Genomic DNA, 24,469 nt, shown 5'->3' with positions numbered 1-24,469 from the left:
GCAGGAGAGGGGAATGAAGGGGGAGAAAGGACAAGAGAGAGAGCAGGACGATTCATTTAAAATGTGCATGTACAACATGGCTATTTCAAGATGCAGAATGATAAGCTTTTCAATAAAGGCAAAGCACCAAATAAAACACATGCGAATATAGCCATTTTACAAATTACTGACTCATATCCCAGACAGCATGTCTCCCACTCCCGTCATTTACTTCTAATTGTTTTTGTAACATAACTATGCCAGACAGCGGGTTTCCAATTGTCTCTAATGTGAAACATGTACGAGGAATGTTCACACTAGTGAAAACAAGTACACATCAGTGTGTTCTAAATGGGTAGTGTAAATGGGTTAGATGGATTGTGAGCAGTTGTATGAACAGATGTAAGCACTGTATTAAGCATTAAGCTGTGCTATGGCATTCGGTCATAAGATTGGCCATACTATATTGCATGCATTATGGCACAGCAGGAGCAGGCTTATGCTTCACCATATATTTAATACCGAAGTATGTTGCAATGTGGCCACATATAAAGCTGTGCTGGGCTATAAAAGGGTCTGTCATACTAATCAGTCAACATGGCTACAGGGTCATAAATCAGCCAATCAGCTACGCAGCCACTGAAGGGCCCCGTCTCCATGGGAAACACTCCTTCCCTCTATCCCTTCCTCCTCCACGTCATTTTCTTTTTTTTTTCTTTCTGTGTGCTTCATTAGCAATCATGAAGCCATTTGAAAGAGGAAGCAAGGCAAGATGCACCTATTTACCCACAGCTCAAAGAGCAAGGAGAACGGGGGGGGGTAAAGGTTCAGAGATTTGAGTAAAAGTAGGAAGAAGATAAAATGGCATAGAAACGGAACTGTAGCAAAATGTGGGAAGTAAAGAGATTGCTAGACAGAACTTGTAAGAGGGCAAGCAAAAGTAGGACATTTAACCCAAACAGAAGGAAAAGGGAGCAAACCCCAAAAGCAAAGAGCCGATGGCATGGGGAAAAACAAGCTCAAAATGGAGGAATAGAAGAGGGTTAGATACGGTGGCTGGTGGCACATAGAATTGTTTCTAGTCATTTAAAATAAATGACTAGAAGTTTATGGATTTAAGAGAGAATCAAGCCACGATGAGATGACGGGAGGTTGAAGAATGAAGCAAAAACAGATAAGAAACAAAGAAGCAGAAGTAACATTTTATAACATTAGATGGAAATAAGAGAAGAAGAGATAGAGCTACCAAAGGAGGTGAAAGCAAAGCAACAAGAGTGAGAGGCAGAGAGAGCAAAGGCGCTCCGGAGAGGAGTAGGCAGAGCAAATGTGATGCAAGAGTGCCAGCTACAGATGGAATGGGGGATATATAGCGCGGCCATCATGGTGAATGGCCTGGACTGCACCACAAGGGGTGTGGTGGGGGTGGGGGTGGGGGTGGAGGGAGATAGCGTGTGATGTTAGTATAGCACAGTGCAGCAGATCAGAAGTGCTGATACCAGTAATGGACTTGACCGCTGGGGGTACTTGAGGAAAAGAGGCCGGTGAATATGACGGCAGGGAGGATGGGAGGATCAAGGGGTCAGCGCAAATGGAACTGAGGGGACGATGAGTGCCAGAGTGCAACCATGTGCATGCGTACGTGTCGTCAGAGGGATAAAGAGTCAAAGCCCCAAAAAAAGTAAACTACATAATTTCACTTTCATTTAATTTAAGGGAAAGAGCTTATTCTCAACCCAAAACGGTTTGTATGAAAGTTTGAAACCCAATTATTTTGATGCAATCTCTTAATTAGATTTTTTTTGTACTCATTGTAAATTACTATGCAGTGAGACGCAGAAGATGGCTGTAATAAAGTTATTCCATTAAAATGACCAAGACCAATAGGCATTACAATCTCGATTGCATCAGCCATTTATCAACTAAAGCCTCTCAATCAGTCATGTCACTGGAGCAACAAGAATGTTCACTTTTGAAAAATATTCTGTCAAACGGGCACATTGCTCTATCAGTGTGTGCTGAAATGTATATTAAGATGATGGAATGTATAATGATTCATTTTCAAGCAATCAATCTGTGTTAACATTTGATCAATGTTCAATTATTAATAGATTAGAGAAATATTTTTCTCGGACCTCGGTTCCGCTCATGCCATGGCTGATGGTGAGATTGCCATACATTTAGGATGCCTACATTTTGGCACGAGGGCTGGTCTACATACAATAAGGAAAACAAGTGTTTCTCAGGCCTTATTCTGCTTTACAGTATACATGCTTTGTATTTGTGAGGTTCCCATTTCATTGATAGGACGTAGTGTTTTTTTCTAATTGAGTTTATGGATTTATGTTGGGTTCTTTTTCCAGAAACGATGCCTAATTATAATGTTTAATGTTGAAACTTAAGTTGTACTGTGTTGTTGCATATTTGTATTAGTCTTTGTTGATTCCTTACACACATGCTTAAAATCTGCATGCCCAGGAGTGTGTGCTACAGTGTGTGTGTGTGTGTGTGTGTGTGTGTGTGTGTGTGTGTGTGTGTGTGTGTGTGTGTGTGTGTGTGTGTGTGTGTGTGTGTGTGTGTGTGTGGGGGGATTATTGTGTGAGCACTAGCTAGTGTGCTAGTGGAGCAGACAGGAGGCTATTCTGAGCAGGCCTGCGAGCGTGCTGCCTTGTGAGTCAACATGAGTCAGGGCCACAGAGTCGTTCGGTCCCAACGTCAGATAGGAGGGACTGGAAGGGACGCGGAGTCAAAAGGTGGAGTCGGCACGTCATCTACGCGGAGAGCAAGGTCGTGCTCATTGTGACAAAAGGGATCTTGAGCGGATGTAACTTTAATATGTCACGTTGTCATTCATTTCTATACTGAGGATACATTTGATATACAGTGTGCTATATATATACATTTTTGTTGGAATCTAATGAATTGTAAGGCATAGGGTAAAGGTGTGGGAGGTGTTAGGATATTTTTCTGACCATGTGTAACCAATGTAAAAAGCCATATTCAATAACCAGCTGGTGGTATGATTTATTGTAAGTGAGGTTAAACAGAGATGTATTTCCTTACAGTATACAGTTGGCTTTAAGCCCGGTGCCATTGAGCCTGTAGTGCTGCAATAGGTAGACAGAAACAAATTGTATTGGATGTATACACCTTGTTGCTTAAATGGAGAGAATGGCAGGTGGGTTGTGTGAGCTTTTTCCTGCCATGTAGGACCGCTCGAGTGTCTCCCTCCCTGCGAGACAGAGTTTATTGCCCTTTTGGTGGGTGAAAGATATCTGTGTGTTTTCTTAGCAGCCAACAACGATGAAGCCTTACTTTTATGATCCCGTCCAGTAGCTGAGGCAGAGGTGTGTGTGCAGTAAATCAGCAGCGAGAGTGGGGACTGAGACATATGTGTGGAGGGGGATTGTGGAGGTTTTTTTGTGCGATTACACATAAAATAAAGACTCACACAAGCACGCACGTACACACGGGGAAAATAATAAAGCCATTGACCATTAATTTCACTGCTTTTGTTGAGATTTACAGCCTGGAGAGAAATCATGATCACAGGCGCAGCATCACCAAGGTTACTGAGCTCGGGGTGAGCCCTCGTTCAAACACTCACAAACACAGAACCACATAAACACAGTCCATGAAATAGGCCGCCATTAACGCCATTTATTTATTAAAAGCAAAGATGCTGAGCAGAGGTGGGAGAAGTACTCAGATCTTGTACTTAAGTAAAAGTAGAAGTACCACAGTGTAGGAATACTCTGTTACAAGTAAAAGTACTGGCATCAAAATGTACTTAAAGTACCAAAAGTAAAAGTAGTCATTCTGCAGATTGGTCCATTTCAGAATAATATACATGATATGTTCTGATTATAATGATTGATCATTCAAGTGTTCTCAAAGCTGGTAAAGGTGCAGCTAGTTTGAATGACTTTGTATACTGCAGGGTAGCTTGTGAATTTACTCCAGGTGGAACTAAAGTCTGATTTAAGAGTTGATTATATTTCACATCATTCATCCAGATCTGTAAAGTAACTAAAGATATTAAATAAATGGAGTGGAGTAAAAGTAACCTATTTACCTCTGAACTGTAGTGTGGTAGAAGTACAAAGCAGGAACAATTGAAATACTCAAGTCAAGTACAAGTGTCTCACAATTGTATTTAAGTACAGTTCTTGAGTAAATGTAGTTAGTTACTTTACACTACTGGGCTTACCAAAAACAACAACATAAAGAGTGATATCTGGATATCATCTTCTGAAGAGAGACGAGAAAAGGCGTAGATAAGAGAAACCTTTTGTAGTCTGTATGTGAAAGGAAAGAAGTGAGGCTAAAGAATGCCGTGTTTCCATCAAGTTACAGATAAATAAGCACTAAGAGATCGTACTGGGATTTTATATTTTCTAAGGTGAGAGCTAGTGTGTCTGTAGACATTTTAGTGATTGTGGAGGGGCTGAATTGGGGTGACAAAATGGCCTCCTCCATTGCTCAAGACATGAAAGCAGGGAGGCAGGGAGAAAGAGAGACGAGTGTTAGAGAATTAACCGAGGTGGATAGTGAAGGCGACACATTATCTATGACACCCTGATCTAGTTTGTCAGAGGATAGCAAGGCTAGGTGGAAAAAAGGAGGTGTGGGGGGAAAAGTGGGCAAGGAGAGGAGAGTGAATAAGAACAAGAAAAGGGGGGGGGGGGGTGATTGCAGTATATAAGACGTCCCTATCTGGCACATTAAGGAGAGCTCGGTATTCGTTCTGTAGTAACTGCAGGATCAGGAATTTACACTGATGTGGACTTCAAGATGACAAGCCGTGTGCTACTGTCAAAGACTTGCTGAGGAAACGTACACTGCAGCGCTCAGGATGGCACATGAAAGCAACGTTGAGATGAAAGCTCCGCGTACACCATCCATCGGTTGAAACACCGTTTTTTTATGTGGTGGCAGAATTATTCAGCCGCTGCAGCAAAACTGTGTGTTTGGATGTGTGTGTGCAGGTGGGTCAGCAGTGATCTTTAAAGATCAAACAAATCAATAGCTAACCTCGGTTTGCAGTGGACAAGTAAGGCCTCGCTACATTGTAGGAAGCCAAGTCTTTTTGCCTCCCAGTTTTTAATCTTTAGCAGCAGGCATTTGGGAATTGGACAGGCTTTGTTTAATTACTCGATCTAAGTCGAACTCCACTATACTCAAAACAGAAAAGGAGGGGAATTGAGCTCAATCTGTTTTCATGTGGAGGCGGGGTCTAGGCGCTGATCCCAGCCACAATTTTGAATGGAGCCTTAATTAATGGTGTCTCCAAAAGCACTTTCTTAATAGAAAAAGACGTGGGATGCTGGCAGATCTAAAACTACAGAGGAACAAAAACACTGTAAACATTTAGTTCATTCCCTTTTCCCTTTAATTCTGACTTCAAATAAATCCTTTTGGACTTAAGCATAAAGAAAAAAGATGAATGCATGCTGTGAATGATTCCGTTTGTATATTTATGTGTGCTGTAGGAGATACAATTGTTTGAATTTGTAATATAAAAAAAGAGAAAACATCATTTGCATATCTAGCAGTATTGTGTTTACGAGTTGCTGTCCAGTCGTTATTGGTCGTGTCTTTGCTTTGATTCAGCCCTCTGCAAAAACACTTACAGATGTGTGACTGCATGCTGTAGTGGAGCCTGTGCATGAGTCACTGCAGGTGAACCTGTGCCAGTCTAACTATTCCACCTCCGCAGAAAAACTGATCAAAGCTTATGCCATGCCGGGAAAAAAAGACAGCAAAGAGCATTTAAATCCGGTAGCTGCGCATAAATGTCAGACAACACTTTCAATTCAAAGCGAGATCTGAAGCTGAATTGGGACATCTTTAAATGGAGCTGGAGGAAGACATCGTAAAAAATGAAGATAAACTTTTAAACGTTGCTAATTTAGACATTAAAAGCAAGGCCTGCTACAAGAAAATCAATTGAGAAGAAAATAGATTTGTTTACTTTAAAATGACAATAAACCAATTTTAGGACTGATTTTGTATCAATATGTGTCAATTGTCAGATGTTTGGCCGTCAGGGAGAATTAATTTCGTTATTCTTATTAGAAAAGCAAAACTTGGGAGTGTTAGGCGTCTTCAAAACGAGAACTTTTCAACAAGAGGCGCTATGAGGCCCCAAGCTGAGCGTGACCTCGTCGGCCTGGCTGATATAAGAGTACCTGCCCAACGGGGGAGCCAATAATTAGACAGCTAGTTATACAGCTTCACACTCTCTGGTCGTGTTTAATTAGCTGCAGTGAGGGACACGGCACATCAAAGACCTGTGTGTGCGGGAGGGCATGTGTTTGTCCATCAATTACAGTTTTGTTGTTGTTGTTGCTGCTGCGGTAAAACTACTTCAAACCGAGTCGTGAGCCAGAGTTGCTGCGAGAGAGTAAACATGAGGGATTAGTACCAAAAGTGAGAGAGATATTATACAAGTAGGAGGTGGTGTGAGAAGCAGAAAACCTACTGAGTTAATACTCTAATGGGAGTTTAATACAGTGAAGAGGAGGATGTGGCTGCAGCTGGGATGAGTATTGATAGAACGCAAAGGGAACTGATCAAAATAAAAAAAGGAGAAAGGGGAGACAGAAAGGTGTGTGAAGTTTAATGATGGATAAGGGGAGAGGAGTTGAGGAATAGAGGAGGCTCGGGGTAGAGGAGACTTGGCAAGCATTCCCCCTCCCACTCTGTTGGCAGCGGAGGCACAAACTGTTTGCTCACAGCAGTACATGCATCTATTAGTATTGTTCCAGGAGATAATAACTGTGTGTGTGTGTGTGTGTGTGTGTGTGTGTGTGTGTGTGTGTGTGTGTGTGTGTGTGTGTGTGTGTGTGTGTGTGTGTGTGTGTGTGTGTGTGTGTGTGTGTGTGTGTGTGTGTGTGTGTGTGTGTGTGTGTGTGTGTGTGTGTGTGTGTGTGTGTGTGTGTGTGTGTGTGTGTGTGTGTGTGTGTGTGTGTGTGTGTGTGTGTGTGTGTGTGTGTGTGTGTGTGTGTCAGCCAAAAGTAGAAAACGAGTTGCTATGAGGTGGCAGACGAAACAGTATGGAGCGGCAATATAAAATGCAAGCGTTTGTCTGTGGGAGTGTCAGACTTTAGAGCTAAATGTCAGCAGTACAGACACACCAGAGGCCATGGTGCTAACTGTTACAGTGCTCCTGAAAACCACAGACTTCATGAGTTATAGCAGTGAGAGGACAGGGCTATCACAGCCATACCTGTTGTTGTTAAAGGCCAAACTAAAAAAGGTTAGAATGAATAGATAAATCTACTGTTCAGCAGTGAAAGATCAGCACAGAATGAAAGATAGTGAAATGTACTAAAGCCTTGGGGATATTGATCACCTCTCAGACAAGGCTAACTGAACACACTTACACAGCAGCAAGCACTCTTGCTTTAACATTCAGCTGGCAATGAAAGCGTTTTTAAGAAACTGCAGTGCCCCGGCCAGCCTTTCCTGGAACTTCCCCTGCATACACCCCTGCACATCCAGAGAGAGATTCAGCCAGCAAAGGGGTTTAAAGCCACTACATTTCTATAGCTGGCCTCAATTGGAGCTATGCTCGCGCAAAAACACACACGCCTGTCTCCGCCTGTCGCCCACTACTGCCATTAGCTTTATCTGTCTGAATTCAAAGCTGAGAGCCCAATCCTCGTTGGTTTTTTTGAAAGTATTTTGCCAGGCTTGTTCTTCCCTTTATACCCTCGTCTCTCCTCTGGGAAAAAAGAGGAAGAGTGAGAGGAGAGGAGAGGAGAAGGGGGGAGTAGAGATGATGATCGCTGACACAGCCGCTGAAATTGCCCCTCTCTTGTTGGAATGGGATATAAAGCAATTGAATGAGAGGAGAGGTGGATGGAAGGAGATGCTGAGATGGGGATAAGGCTGCAGGCGTGAGGACGTTGTGCTGGGGTAAGCTGCCTGAGGATTACCGCTTCAAGTCGCTCCTCTTCTTGCCCTTTATTTAGCCGCTTATTTATTCACATCTTTGAGGCTGTATTCCTGCGAATGCCAGGTACGCGCTGGCACAGATAACGAGGAGCTGAGGGAAAGTTGAGAGGGGAAAGAAAAGGACAAGAGAAGAGGAGATGGGAGGTCTGGTTAGGTGTGACCTCCACGCTGTGGGGGCCAGGCGTTGACAACTCAATAAACAAGCGGGTAATGGAGGACTGACATGACACACACACGAGATGCGGGGAAGGGAACAGGTGAAGAGACGGTGTGTGGGACAGCAGGGTGTGTGTCTGCCTGAACCAAATGGAAATGCTGCCATCGTAGAAAAGAGAAAGACAGGGACTGCTCTTTTTATCAGGAAAGCTGACTTCAGTGCGTCTTTTGTACTATGTGTTTAAACCCTACAGCCAAGACAACATCGATGTGTAGCAACTGCTGTGTTGTCAAGGGAACCATTAGCAAGACTGAAAGGCTGGTATCTGCTCTGCGCTATCCTGCACACACACAAACACAGCAACTCTCTATGTTAGTAATGAATGAGAAATGCATTCTCTCTGCATAGGCTTTACAAAAAGATGGACCAACAGATATAGCTAAAGTTAATATTGACTGCAATGCATCAATATATCGCTTCTAATATATCAATGCTCACTAAACATACTGTACAACAGAGAGTTGAATGTACATTTTTCTGCCCGAATTGTCAATATGTTGAGTCACAGTCAACAGAATAGGATCAATCTAAGCATCAATAAAGCATAGAGGCCTGGAGCCACTTCCTGAGGCCAGCTCATCAGGGATTCAGCTGACATATGGTGAAGGACGCACTATACACTGGTTCACATGTAGCATCTAGGTCAGATTACAGTAGCACACATATTGGTATTAATCTAGCAGTGCAAGTTTTCCAAATTGAACAAAAATAGCTTTAAAATGTTTTCAGTTAAGGGCAGAATTGATTTGCTGCTAAGGAATTTGAATGTAGATTTTCCTCTGAAGCACGCCATGTTTCGTACGGTGTCAAACAGTGTTCAGCGGCCTGCAGCTGGCAAGGCGACACGGCGGGAGGGATTTGGGATGTGGGGTGTGTGAAACTGTGTGAGAGTATTTTCATTTTGGGTCAGGCTGAAAGGAGGGGGCATGGTGAAAAGAGGATAGTGAAATTGTCATGTGTGGAAATAAATCTCAAAGGGGGTTCACGTTAGGGTAATGAAAGACAACCGTGACAACACAAGGAGAAAGGAAGTGTGTGTGCATGTGCCAACGCTAACATTCATTCAGCGAGGAACATAAAATGCCAGCCGAGTGTGAAGAATGGTGAGGCGAGACAACAATAATTGTAAATTAAGAGATTAGCAATAAAAATGAAGCCGCCTCATGGGGCAGAATGAGACGAGAGAGAACAAGCAGACCCAAGGAGGATTTAAAAGAGGACACTTGGAGAGTAAAAAGTCAAAGCTGAGACATTGTATTAGCCCTCATGCCTATCACGGTCTATATTTCCAATTAGCAAATAACATAAGCATTAGATTTAAATTAGACCTCCAATAGGAGAGGTTGTATATACTCCTTGTTTGTGACAAAAAGCCACAACAAGAATTCAATTGGTCCAACTGTGAGGCGACTGTTAAGCTATTGAGTTTGCCCTACTATGGCCTCATTCAATAGCATGGCCAATACTCCAAACTCTCCTTTCAATATTTTTAATTAGTTGTCTCTACTTTCTTCTTTATAATCCTTTTCCACTGGCTATCTCAGGCTGAACAGGGCTGACTGAATGGAGTGAAGTGAGGAATTCAAACAACACTGTTGTTTAGTAGAACAAAGGACAAGGCGAGAAATAAGAGAGGAAAGAGGAAAGAAGCACAAGAGCCAGATACAGAGACGTGTGTAATGACGTGTGTATTGATACAGCCACTTGATATCTGGATAGAGAATTCTCACAGACCCAAATTCAATATACGTTGGCTATTTTCTTTCTAACTGAGGGACCAGGGTATAACCAGGGAAACAAAGAGACAATAAAAGTCGTTTTGTTCTTCTCCTGCTGCTGCTGCTTACATTTTCTATGCAGTCTTCTGGCCATAGGGTCAACAATCATTTCCGAATGTCTCTAGGGACACGGACGCCCTATATACCCTCATTACGCTCTCTAACAGTAAGAGTTGTCCTTGTAGCAAAGCAGCTGAAATGCAGATCAATATGAGGGAGAAGAGTACAAATGAAAAGGGGAAGAACACAGAAAGAAAGAGAATTAAAGATGAGGTGAATGCAGTGAGTGATATACTGTGAGACAGTACAGTGCGAGTGCACGAGAGCATTACTATTGCCCTCATTGATGTGGAAGAGTGCTGCAGTGTCCTTCATGTGGAGGAAAAGGCTAAGAGGATTCAGCTGGTCCCCAAGCACAGTGTGTGCCTGTGTCTTTGCACTGTTTCCAGGGTATGCTTATCAGGGTGGACGGTGAAGTCGCAATACACACACACACACACACACACACACACACACACACACACACACACACACACACACACACACACACACACACACACACACACACACACACACACACACACACACACACACACACACACACACACACACACACACACACACACACACACACACACACACACACACACACACACACACACACACACACACACACACACACACACACACACACACACACACACACACAAGGTCGCCCTCGTAAAGGAGTTAGGGCGATAAAGTGGTAAGCATGTTTCTCCCTTCCTCTCATCTCTCTATCTCTATTCAGGCCCATCTATCTCTCAGTCAGCGCGGATGTGTTTATGTGGGTCGCTGTGTTCACCTTCAGGCTGTAATTCTCCATTTTTCAAGGAACAAAGCCGCTCAACTGTGACAGTGATACACGCAAACAAGCCGAGTGCTACTTTATTTGCAAACCGCTGCAAAAGGCGAACTCCACCCGTGACACCAATTAGCGGACAGGCTATTGTGAGCGTCAGGATTTATGGTCGGTACAAACGGCTGCTAATGGCGTTAAAGCTCCATGAGGTGAGATCCAAGGTCAAACTTTAAATGACACGCTTAGTCTCTTTTTATATTTTGAAAACTAGCTGCTAATCTTTTTCACCAAGAAACACAACTATTGCTCAAATGTGACTCATGGCAAGGAAAACACACCTGAAAAGATAAATAAATGATTCATATAGCACAACAATCTGAAATATTCTGAGTTTGTTTTGCTCATAGCTCGACTCTGAGCTGTATCAACATCAATGATGGTAAATGTCACCAATAGCTCTCTTTTATATTATATTGACATTTTGTCAATTGACAACTGAGCGACAAATTGGATGGTTCAAAACATCTTTGTCTGCCAATAAAGACTCATTATAGTGTCATTTTAAAATTCTAATAAGCCTCATATGGGTTACTTCCCTCGAGTAACATTTGACTGTGGTAGCAGTGTCAGTGGATGTAGCCACACTATAATGGTTAAAAGTATTGCATATGTCTGGTGTGGTAGTCCAGACTGCTGCATTATAAATAGATGGGGACATATCCTGTCTGTGGCCATAAAGCAGCAATAATGTGACTGTGGGGCTGCCTTCTGCACTCGTGGTTTGTTTAACTACAGTATGTGGTGTGGGGGGGGGGAATAGGACCCGAGGGGCAGTTCACCGTCCCCACCGTCTGTTTGTCTCTCTGACCAGGAAACCACACCATGCATTATTCATTATGTGTATTCGCATTCTCTCTCCATCTCCCTCTCGCTCTACCGCATACACTCTCATGCAAGTGGGAGAACGAAAAACAAATCAAAAATAGATGGAAATATTCACAAATGGACGTCCACAAAACAGGCCAATATGAACAACAGAGTGTGAGGCAAGTGTGTGAAAGAGGTGGGGGAGGGAGAGGGGGGGGGGAAGGGACATGGTCAAAGCAGTACTTGTATAATCAGCCTCATGCCAAAATAATTCAAGCGTGATCGGAAATCAATGCGAGCATGGAAGCTGGGGAGAAATCCAATGGTGTCCCCCGGCCCTGAGTGGCAAAATAAGACTTATAAAGAGAGGCTGGAATCCATGAAGGATGCGTTCTGTGCGTCTCCATGTGTGTGTGAAGAATGCTAAATGAATTGATTGGAGAAGCCAAACACAAATGTGCAGAAAAAGATTGCACTTCAATTATCCAATTGCCACATTGTACCTGTGTGGTAGGTGTACTTTAAGAATATCACACAGAGACCAGACGGCAAAACCCTCTAGATATGATGAAAGGTGTTTGGATGTATAAGCATTTAATTAAATTGCTCCCAGAGAACAGTTATTAAAGCAGAGAGCTTTGAGATCTGTCGAGGCAGGAATTAGCAGGGCATCTGTGATCTGCAAAATGACTCATCGCTCCACGACGCGGCCCCCTGCAGGTCTGAAGGCAGCCTGTGCCAGTCCCCACCTTTAACAGCGGGGGGGCACAAGTGCTGGTCCCAAGGTGGGGTAAGGTGGGAGCGAGGAAACTGTTTAAAGAGGGGTTAGAGGCGGGAGCAAAGCCCAAGCTACACGACACCGAGATTTGACATTCTGCACAGAGAGAGGTAAGTGTGTGTGTATGTGAATAATATGTGAGTATGTGAGTGTCTGTGTATGTGAATAATATGTGAGTATGTGTGTATGTGAGTATGTGAATAATATGTGTGTATGTTTGTATGTGTGCTTAAAGACTGAGGCAATTATGTTAAAATGCTTGTTTTGTGTTCTTTCTTTTTTTTTTGCTTGATTATAGCAATTAACATTTTTCATTATTGCCATGTTATTTGAAATTTGAGGTGAAATGAAGTGTCTCTAAATGATTGTTCCAAAGGGATGACATGCACTACGAGCTATACATTTAAATAGACTGTTGACAAGTTTCCAGAGAACATTGCAGAGTTAATGCATCACAAGGGCATGATACACATTGTTCAAAATCCTTTTTACAAAATGTATGGTACTGAAGAAAACCCTGACACACACATAAACAATGTTCATGTATGTGCATGTTGTGTGAAGCAGAGTGTAACTATAGGAGCGTGTCTGTGTGAGAGGTAGGTAAATGGTTGGTGTGTAGGCAGAGCAGGAGATGAGGGACCACCCAGACTGAATGAGGTCAACAGGGCTGACGAAGGACGTAGGTGGATCAGTACATCGCATATTACTGTCCACTTAGCCCGCTCTCATACCTGCTCGTCAAACACTCCGGCTGTGCCTCACCCTCTTCCCTCATCCCTGCACCCCGTCGGAGGGGATCCGTTATATAACTGGAAGAATATACAATGGGTCCAATCAATCTACTCTGTGCTGATGAACACAAAACAAAGCAAGTTTCAAAGCTCATTAGCAAAGATGAAATATTATAAACTAGCAGAGGTGGAAGAAGTACACAGACCTTGTAATTAAGTAAATGTACAAGTACTGGAGTGTAGAGATACTCTGTTACAAGTAAAAGTCCTGCAAGCAAAATGTTACTAAACGAATGAGCGTCAAAATATACTTAAAGTACCAAAAGTAAAAGTATTTTTTATGCAGATTGGCCCATTTAATAATAATGTATTACATGTTGTATACATTGTATACTGCAGGGTAGCTTGTGAATTTACTCCAGGTGTAAATAAAGACTGATTGAAGTGTTTATTATATTTCACATCAATAATCCAAATCTGTAAAGTACCTAAAGGTATTAAATAATGTAGTGGAGTAAAAGTACACAAATTACCTCTAGAGTGTAGTGGAGTACAAGTGCAAAGTAGCATAATTGTTCTTGAGTGCAGTACTTAAAGTTAGTAATGTACTTCATTACTCATCAGCACTGCAAACTATATGCAATTTGGAACTGAATGGAAAGATGTGAGCTTATGTAAAACCCTGCAGAAGCTCTTACTCAATATTCAAATGTAAAAATAACACCTGGTAACAACTATTCTTCAAGCATGTCTGAAATTGTTTTTAAGTTACTTTGCTGTCACCTTTTTCCCCTTGCAGCCTCCTGTTTGGAATGAATCTAATTAAACATACATTTTTCGAATGAGGCATCGGGAACAGTTTAAATATTGTTTCACCGAATTGTGTGTTTTAGTAACGCTACAGAACTAATTATGTCCCGTATCTAGCTGGCTCTTGCTCGATAAACACGCGGTATAATTCTTCCTTCTTCGTCCCTCCTGGTTAGCCTGAGCGTTTGAAGTTGCCACCCAAAGCGAAAATAAAAACAGAGGGCGTCAGTGACAGAGACTCTGAATGGAGGCTTTCTTTGTTGTCAATGGAAGGTGGGAGGTGAGAGAAATTAAAGGGAATACATCAAAACAGAAAAGCGAAACGTCTGGGGAGTGGTGTTTACCATGCGTTCCCTTTTTTCCTCAGAATGATGTGCTGCTGTTTGGGTTCCACACTGCGAACGGGAGCAGTGTCTGTCAGAGATTAACACAACGCAGAGGGAGAGAGGCAGACAGTAGAAGAGAGGAAGAGGGGAGGGAGGGAGACAGAGCAGATAAAAAGAGGTTTTTGAAGAAAAGAGAGTCAGAAAGTGAAAGAAATCTGTAAAGAGAAAAGTGGCAGCGAATCACCAGAGAGACACCGATGGAATGAGGGGTGGTGGTGTTTATAAATAGAGGAGACAGGAACCAGGGCCTCTCCCCTCGCTGGATGCCACATTAATTATGCGTGTCTGCATCAGGAGAAATTAAGATATGGCTGTGTGGCAGCCATATCTGCTGGAAGGAGGGGGTGGGAAGAAAAGGAAGGAGGAGGGGGGAGAAAGCTGAGAGCAAATGTCAGAATTAAAACTGGACACCAGAGAAGACGCGGGAGGCGAGAAGAAGCCACAAATGACAAAGAGGAAGCGAGAGAGAGAGAAAAGGCCATTAGTGAAAGCACCAAAAAGCTCATGTCTGCACCCGCTTTCAAAGCAGAGGGAACGGATAATTACAGAGCAGTAAAATACCGAAGTGCATGGAGAGAAAAAAGCATACAGACCATTGAGTCAACATGCCATCACATCACAAAGCCCTACAGAACTCAAAATGCCTGTGGAGTAGCGAAAGCGAGAGAAATATTTGATGAATGCATATAAATACGCCGCAAGAAACCAAATCAAATGTTATTCACGTGAGGCCATCTTCCAAAACATTGTGAGAAGCTTCTGCAATCACACGCTATTCAGACACGGATCAACAGCGGAATCTTATGCTATTAAACTAAATGATGCGTATTCACGTTGGAGAGTGACACACCTTAATAACCCCTTTTGGTCGCCCTCAGGGAGAGGAGAGATGGAGAGAAAGACGTCAAGTGTCTCTACCTTTCCATCCCACATCACATCTTTGTATTATGCTGCTACATACTCATCTCTCGTTAGAGCGTCTGCACTCCCTCTCACCTTTTCACTTCACCCGCACACCATCATTTGACTTCTTACAGCTGTCACCTGTCCTTCCTTGCCAAGAACAGCCTGATTTTCTACACAGGGATTTTCAAAAAGTTACTTATTTTTTCAGTTAATGATTTCACTTTTTTTTTGGAAAAGCGACAGCTCATGTGTGAACGCTTAACTGTGTTGTTATCTACTTGAAACGTGTCCATTGAGTGTGTTTGTGTTCATATTAGCCCATAACAGCAGGTCAGAGCAGCCAGCCAAGCAGCCCCCGCACCTGGCTCACTCTGTGGCTCTGTCCTGCCTGCTAACTCCCACCTACCTGTGAAGAAACTTGCTGACACCACCAATGACTGGCAAGGGAGAAAATGTGTGAGAGAGAGCGTGTGCGTCAGAGTGTGTATGGATAGAAATGTTTAATTTAATATGCGCGCAAATCCGACAGACTAAGGGCGGTGTGGCGAAGCGGGCGCCTTATAAATCTGATTAATTATGCATTTGTGTGTGCATCTGAAAAAAGAATATAATAAAAATTCATATCAACATGTCAGCGCTGGAGCACCTCTGCACTGCACCGACTCATGGTTTGCTGTCAATCAAAATCCCCTGTTGCTAACATCAATTATTTCACAGCCGAGGCTTCCTGGATCCAACCTATACTCCTGGCTCGCCACACACCTTCAGGTAAAAGTACTGCATTGTGAATCTTTAGTAAAAGTACTTATATTATGATTAGGAAAATGTACCTAAAGTATTAGGAGTACTCATTGAGTAGAAGTTGAAAGTGGTATGAAATGAAAATACTCTATTTATATTACTTGAGTACATTTACTTGCAGTAGTTACTTTCCACCACTGCCACATACACACACATATAGCTCTACCACTCTCTAACAGTGGTCCACCTCAATACCCCAGCCAAGGTACATTTCCATGACAATTAAAGAGCGTTGGGCAGTGGAGTCAGCCACCCCATGCAAAGAGAGCCCTTTAAAGCAGCGATATGGATGGAAGGGGGGAGTTAAAGAGAGGCAGTGTGTGGCCGGGATAAGTGGCGGTGGGATTATAGCTCGTTCCATTATGGGCTCGGTCCGTTCGCTGCTTCTTATAAAAATGTATTAGCATGTGAATGAACAGGCACACAGTGGAGTTTTCTAAAGCCCAGGAGCACTGATCCACTATCAGGTGAGCTTTCCATAAACTGGGTGTAAGCAGGGGAGGTTGGTAAGAGGGGGGGGTGCTTTTGGTTTGGTCTACTTGACGGTGGCCACTTTTGATGAGATTATGGTTGAGATTTCACAGCACTCGAGAATGCTTCAAATGCTCTAATAAAGATCATTTGGGAGTCAGTGGGAAGTCAGTGGTGACATTTAGTTACTGCTTTTTTTCTGGTGTCAAATGGAAAAACATGAATTTAGTTTGGAGCAGATATATACATCTAAAAATGTGGATGTCTGTCCTTGATATTTTTAAGAAAATCCTCCAAACAAGAGATATCCTGTATGGAAGTATAGCTAAATAGTGCTCGTAAAAGTTATAGTACCTCATAAAATTGTAAATTAACAAATATTATTAAATGAATATGTGGTGCTCAAATCAAATTCATGGCAGCCTCTTAAAAACTAGCCAGAATGCCTGATGGAAATGTGTTCTCCAGCCAAAAGAAGCTTCTGTGCTATTGAGCAACTGTAATTGAAAAGTATAATAGTCCGTATTCCTCTCACATCTCTAAACCAAAAGGCTCAAAGCAGACTAAACTTGGACTGTGAGTGTGAAAATAAAATGCAGCAATGTGGGTTGCCAAAATAGCAAAATGCCAAGTGTTAGCAACATGGGAATGAGCGTTTCAAACCACGAGGAAGTGATGAAACGGGGGCCAGAATGTCCCGGAAAGCCTGCTTACCTCTCTCTGCAGCACCAGCTCTTTGGTGAACAGCATGGCTTCTTCACTGAAGGGTTCAGCCACCTGCGTCCCCCCGGGCATATTCCTGGAACTGCGTGGGCATTCGATACCTGGAAAAGACAACATGATTGCAGGAGTTAAAGGTTAGCACAGCGGCTAATCAAAAGAACGGCAGGACATCCTGAATAGTTTGAACATTAGTTGGCTTGATAAGTACAAAAAGACCAGGACATGGTCACAGAAGAAATTATGATGTGAAAGCAATGTGGGCATTGATAGATTATAGACCTTGAGTGCTGTGAACAACTGATGTCCTCGTGTCATCCCTCTTAGCAGGTCTAGGTTACATTTTCTTAGTCGCACAATGTCAAAGAGGTGGCATGGTGCAGATTAACCAGCTACACTATCATAAGCACTCACTGGATGATTGGTCATCAAAAGGTCAACGATGAGTGCATATAGTGCTTCTGTATTAGGAGTTTCAACTAAAGAATAGCCTTGTCAGGTTTCTGTCTGTGGGACGCCAGCCGCTGTATTTTCAGAGGCTTTCTTGTAGAGTTCAGGTAGGAATGGATAAGCTCCAGGGCACCGGTGGGGGGAAAGAGGAACGAGTGGGTATAAAGGTGCAGTGAGATTATCATTTCATGTTCACACTGTTTAAAGAAATATACTGTGATAAAAGGAGGTGTATGCAAGGGAGGTATATGCATAAGAGAGAGGCTCTGTTTGAAGATGGGCTGTGAAGCGGAGAGAGTGTGAGTTGATCTTACAGTAAGTTTTGTCCAAAGTCTCACACCCCATAAAGTATAGCCTCTATTGCTGGAGTACATCTAGCTTCACTAGATTCACTTATTCGGTCTCTTGAACCCTTAGGGCCTCATGTGCTATATGTTTATATAGAAGCAGATCCAGATGTTTTGGAGGTGGTCGACTCAGGCTTTGACAATGACTTTTTTTCTATTCGAGTTTAACATGTTCAACACAAGTGATGCTTTTTTTATATACAAAGTGTTTCCCAGATGTTTTGCCCGAGAGAGTACGTGTTCATGCGTTTCTTAGATTGGAAGATGACATTACTCATTGTACACATAGCGTTGATGTTTTAAGTTTTCTACACAGTGACATATATCTAGGACACTCTGTACTAGGTGCGTCTTAACCTTGGCTGACTTTGAAACTTTTAAATATGTTTGTATTATTCTTCTTTATTACTGAATGAAAATGCAACATTATTATGAGTGTCCTTTTATTAAGTTATTTCCATGAATTGGAAATGCTCAATTCTTGAAGGGGTTCACTGTCAGGGCCACTTCTAACAAGTATGCTAACTGGAATGGCAAATGTGTATTTTCTAGCTCGTTTTATAACTAGGTAGCAGAACCTCTTATTTGTATGTATTTTAATCTATTTACTGTTATTTATTTATTTTAATGAATTCCAAATTCTTGGAGGGATTTTTTGTCTAACCCCTTACCCTGGAGCCCACTAGCTTTTTGTTGAGTAATGTTTGCTCCCTACAGAAACCTCTGTCCTTTAAAGAAAACAAGAACAAAAGACATCAGCGTATTCAGAGCAGGAGGATGACCCAGCAAAGGCAACGTGAGGACACAGGACAGTCAGCAGCAAAGACTCATGAAGAACTGTACAGTCAACCTTTAGTGGGACATTAATGTCTTCCAAGTACACAGCAGGGTGCTTTAAAACCAAATACATATACACATTTGAGTTTTCCACTATATTATTCTCACTCCAGGGATATTCTGCTAAACAGACCTTTTAAAGATTGATCGTGTCTTAAATGACTCCAAAATGAAGAGGCACACAGTGGACTTTTCTAAAGTCCTACAATCAGGTGTGAGATTGCACAGCACTCGAGGAGAGAGTGCTACAAATGCTCTAATAAAGATCATGTGCGAGTCAGTGGGAAGCCAGTGGTGACATTTAGTTACTGCTTTTTTTCAGATGTCAAATGGAAAAGCATGAATTTAGTTTGGAGCAGATATATACATCTAAAAATGTGGATGTCTGTCCTTGATATTTTTAAGAAAACCCTCCAAACAAGAGATATCCTGTATGCAAGTATAGCTAAATAGTGCATGTAAAATGTTACAGTACTTTATATAATTGTAGTTTAACAATTAGAATTAGCTGAATATGTGGTGCTCAAATCAATTTCATTCTGCAATCGCTTAAAATGAAAAGCAACTTATTCTTTAGAAATGTTACCCACAAATACAAACAGAAAATGTAAATGTAATAGCTTGCTATTTTTATCAGATCATGGGTTTTTCTTTGTTAATCTATTGACTAACCTACTGCATCCTAAGTAACATATAAATCAAATAGAATCATAATAAAAAGCTTCCTGGAGAGTAGAGACACACTGATGGCCTACATCCTCAGAGTATTTACAGAAAAGGACCAGGACAGGGCTTCCATGTGGGACATTGTGGCTACAACAGTGCCAGAGTAGAAAAGAGGGGGAACGATGGGTGCGGAATAAAAGGAGGACACAAATACAAGAGAGGACAGTGGGAGGGTAAATACTGTAAACAAAAATTGGTGTACGAAGGGGGAGATGGGTTGGCCGGAGCTACTCCAATATAGTCCACAGAAAAGATTACATTTATTTAGCTCATGCTTTCATCCAAAGCAACTTACAATAAGTGCAGTGAACCATGTGGATGCAGCCCACTACTTGGGAATGTAATGCCCTGAGAAGTTGTGCTCACATATAGGAAAATGACTAAAAAGAGCTTTTCAGCCATCAATTCTTAATCCAGCTCTCTGAAAAGACAAAAACATCCTTAAAAAACCCTTAGTACACACAGAAAGAGTAATAGGATTTTTAACTGACAATGGGGTTTTAACTAGGTCAACTATTAACGTAATAATCCTGTACAAGTCCAATAAAATAAGTCTAAGAAATAGGTCTGCAGTTAAAGGTGCACAGGCATGCCGTCCTAAAATGATCTACTGCTTCACACACACACACACACACACACACACACACACACACACACACACACACACACACACACACACACACACACACACACACACACACACACACACACACACACACACACACACACACACACACACACACACACACACACACACACACACACACACACACACACACACACACACACACACACACACACACACACACACACACACACACACACACACACACACACACACACACACACACACACACACACACACACACACACACACACACACACACACACACACACACACACACACACACACACACACACACACACACACACACACACACACACACACACACACACACACACACACACACAGAGAGAGAGTCACTTAGCACAGCCAATTTTAACCTGCACCATGATACATAACTCACGCCTGACACCAAGATAAGCATCTGGGTCAAACTCCAGGATATCCATCTTATCTGATCTCAGAGACAAACAAGACATACGCTGATCACTACTGACATCACACTACACACACACAGGGTGCTGTTGTACAGAATGTCCCACGTGCTGTTCCTCACAATCACCTCACATCAATCGCTTGGTGTGTGTGAGACGTGGATATTACATTTCTTAATTAAAAAGTGTGTGTCAGGTTTGGGAGACAGAAGTGAAGTTTTCTGGATGTATCGTATATAATATCACTGGATTAATTAACATTAAGTAATGTTACGATAACGCGTTCATCGCTTTAATGTTGCAGCTGCTGAGGGTGGGGCTTATTTTAATTATACTGCTGGCTGGGTAGTTTCATCTATATTATTACATCTTCACTTAATATAATGTTTTAATAATCTAAATCTGCCAAGTAGCTAGTCACTAAAGCTCTGAAATAAATGTAGTCAAAATATGATACTTAACTCAGAAAAGAGGTGAGGTAAGAGTTACACTTATTGAAAATACTCAAGCACTTTAGATTAGGGTTATGTACTTATTACAGTCTTGAATCGTAATTACCGGTAGTTACTTTCATCCCCTGCAATTGTGGAAGAAGCATTCAGATGCTTTACTTGAGTAAAATCACCAATATATTATTGTCAATATACTCAATTACAAGTAAAAGTCCTGCATTCTAAATCTTACTTCAGTAAAAGTACAAAAGTATTATCAGAAAAATGAACTTCAAGTATAAAAAGTTAAAGTAATCACAGTGCCGGAAAATGGCCTTTCTGTGACATTTCGAGATAATATTGCTGCATCAAGTAGCATTTTACTGTTGGAGACAAACAAAGTTCTGATTGATTTTTTGTAAGATATTTAAATAATTTAACTATTTTGTGACTTAAACAGTGAGTCCAGTAGTTTCATTTTTAGAGATACATTTTGTTAAACGTAGCTAAAGCCGTTAAATAAATGTAGTAGAGTAAAATTACATGATTTCCCTTTCAAATAGAGTGGAGAATAAAGTAGCATAAATTGAAAATACTCAAGTAAGGTAAAAAATACCTTAAAATTGTACTTAAGTACAGTACGTGAAGTTACTTCTCACCTCTGAACCACTGTTCACAATCTACATCATCATTTAAGTTGAATACTTTTAAGAGTAATCCATTACTGCAAATACATATGTGATGCATTCAGGCTGGATTCTTTATCATTCTAGTTCTGAATCTGAACATACCTATGCATTCATTTCTGGTGAGTAGCTTCTTCTATATCATTATACGTAGAGATGTCCCGATCCGATCACGTGATTTTCAAAAGATCGGAATCGGGAGGGGAAAAAATCGGGGATCGGGATTTTTTTTTTTTATATATATAAAATATTTGTATTTACTGTTAAAAAACAAAAATGACCATGTTCACGTCTGAGAGTCATCCTGAGGCCTTCGTTTTGGTTTAAAATGACACAACATCATATATGTGTTGCTTCTTTTGGGCTTTAACAGCCAGATGCAATGTTTGCAAGGCGGAGGTTCCGCGTGGTCGAAGGAACAGAGCTACGTTCAACACGAACAATCTAATATACGCCACCTGAGAAACAAAACAACAACACGACGAGTACACAGTGGCCACTCAGGTAACGGCACTGAAACAACCGACACTTTAAAAGGAAAGAGAAACTCCTCCAGAACAGTGAAAAGGCCTAACAAATAACAGCCAAGGTAGCTGAATTCATCGCGTTGGATAACCATCTGTTACCTTTTTTTTTCTCTTAATGCATTACATAAAGATCGGATCGGGAAAAATCGGTATCGGCAGATTGTCAAAATAAAATGATCGGAATCGGGAGCAAAAAAAGGTGATCAGGACATCCCTAATTATAGGCTGTAAGTGAGTGTGTTTTCAGTTGACCCAACATGCAGAAGGAACATGATTGAGTCGACCTCCCCTACTCTGCTAACCAGGCTGAGATAATGAGCTTCATCTTGTAGAAACAACTCTGCGGGGAGAAGTGTGTCCTCCGTGCATTAGTGTCATCACTGCAATTTATACAAACATGCATCACGTCGCAAATTCCCATACTAATAATGTGCATATTGATTAGCCCCTGACTTTTAGCCCATAACCTGCCAGGCGCTTTGTGCTCCGGCTCAGGTAGGAGCGGATGCTTGCAGGACACACTCTGTATGAATTCCATTAGTGTCTTTCCTGTTAATGTTATTAACGTTTCTAATTCTTGATTCTTGACAAGCTGTTGACAGGACATAATTAGCACAGCGACAGGCGAATAAACAAAGACCTAAAAGCCGGGGGAGGGGTGCGAGTGTGTGCACGTTTGTGTGTGATTTTAGATCTAATGCTTTCTTTCATCCATCAACCATATGACTATCACTCCATTTAGATTTGTTTGCCGTCTTATTAATCCTCCCAGTCCTTCCTGGCTTAAAAAGATGTGAGCCGCATTCATAAGTACAACTACTGACAACGAACGGTCAACAATTTGAACTATTGATTAATCTCATGAGTCATTTTTATGCAGGAACAGCAAAAAAAAATCAGTTTTCAGCCTCTCAAATATGGAGATGTCTTGCTATTCTGTTTTATATCATAATACAATTGTTGTATTTAGGTTGAAGACTCACAAAATAAGACATTTTAAGACATTACTTTGGACCCCCACATTCTGAAATCCCTTTAGAGCTGGTTTAAGATTACCGGTACCCTATTTGTCCTACATTTATTGTTTTTATAGTATTTTTTCTGTCTTTTTGTCTTATGTTATCTCGTCTTATCTTCATATGTATTTCACGTTTTATCATGTCTTTTATACTTTTCTTATCTTAATTATTAACTATTAACCTGTAAACATATGTTATGATATTGGGCTATATATAAATAATAAATAAACTTGATTTGATTTTGAGCATTGGGATGGACATTTTCCAACCATTAATACAACATTAATACAGAATAATGGGCAGATTAATAGATATTAAATAAAGTAGTCAACTGCAGCCCTAATGAGCATCTCCCCCTCCCTGGGTAGAGTTACTTCCAACAGAAGTTCAGCAGCGGGTGAAAGATGCAGCTTAGCAACACATGGAGGTTAGAGCGGGTGAATGGGAGGCAGACGGAGGGAACATGCTGTTAGTGAAAACCCTAGGAGTGTTTGACTATGTCTCTTTTATCCTCTCGATCCATTGCTCCGTCTCACCATTATCTAACTCCAGCTCTAACGTGGGGCCTCATTACCTCAGACTGGGCTTCTGCAAAGCTACGTCCTTTCCTCCAGATCTGTGCCAACGAACGTTTTTAAATACTATATTTGCAATATTTGGTTTCTAATAATAAAGCATTATTGATGTTTTATATTTTTGCTGCATATTTTTACACACATTCAATCAAAGACTACCCACTGGAATGGTCTCATGCAGGGTTGTCCAAACTACGGCCCGGGGGCCAAATGCGGCCCGTGGACCATTTTGAATCGGCCCTCAGAAAATTCAAAAAGTATAATTGAATATGGCCTACAAATGAAACTTGTGCTCGTCTTATATTGTACTTCTTACCTATAAAAAGATATCACACAGTAGTATTCATGTGTTAATAGTAGGGGTGTAACGGTATACGAATTTGTACCGAAAATATTCGGTGTGGGCCCTTCAGTGTACCGAACGAATATAACGTTAAACGTAAAAAATTGAGAACGTGAACAACTTTTTGGAAGTAATCTCAGGTGCTGCATCGCAGAATTGTGTGTAATTTGCTCACATTTGGTTCAACGCGTCATAGAGTGACCAAGTTATTTCATTGGACCA

General features: G+C 41.6%; 1 protein-coding gene across 1 annotated transcript in view; it reads right to left on the bottom strand.

Annotated features, from left to right (window-relative positions):
• The window catches only part of snd1 (staphylococcal nuclease and tudor domain containing 1), a 180,094-nt gene that overhangs the window by 97,320 nt on the left and 58,305 nt on the right, over positions 1-24,469 (bottom strand). The window contains exon 16 of the mRNA XM_079656361.1: positions 17,242-17,351. Coding sequence (XP_079512487.1) covers positions 17,242-17,351 — 110 coding nt within the window. The remainder of the gene's footprint in view (positions 1-17,241; positions 17,352-24,469) is intronic.

Source organism: Notothenia rossii, assembly GCF_949606895.1.
Source record: "Notothenia rossii genome assembly, chromosome: 10".
Lineage (NCBI taxonomy): Eukaryota > Metazoa > Chordata > Actinopteri > Perciformes > Nototheniidae > Notothenia > Notothenia rossii.
This window is presented reverse-complemented; position numbering and strand designations above follow the sequence as displayed.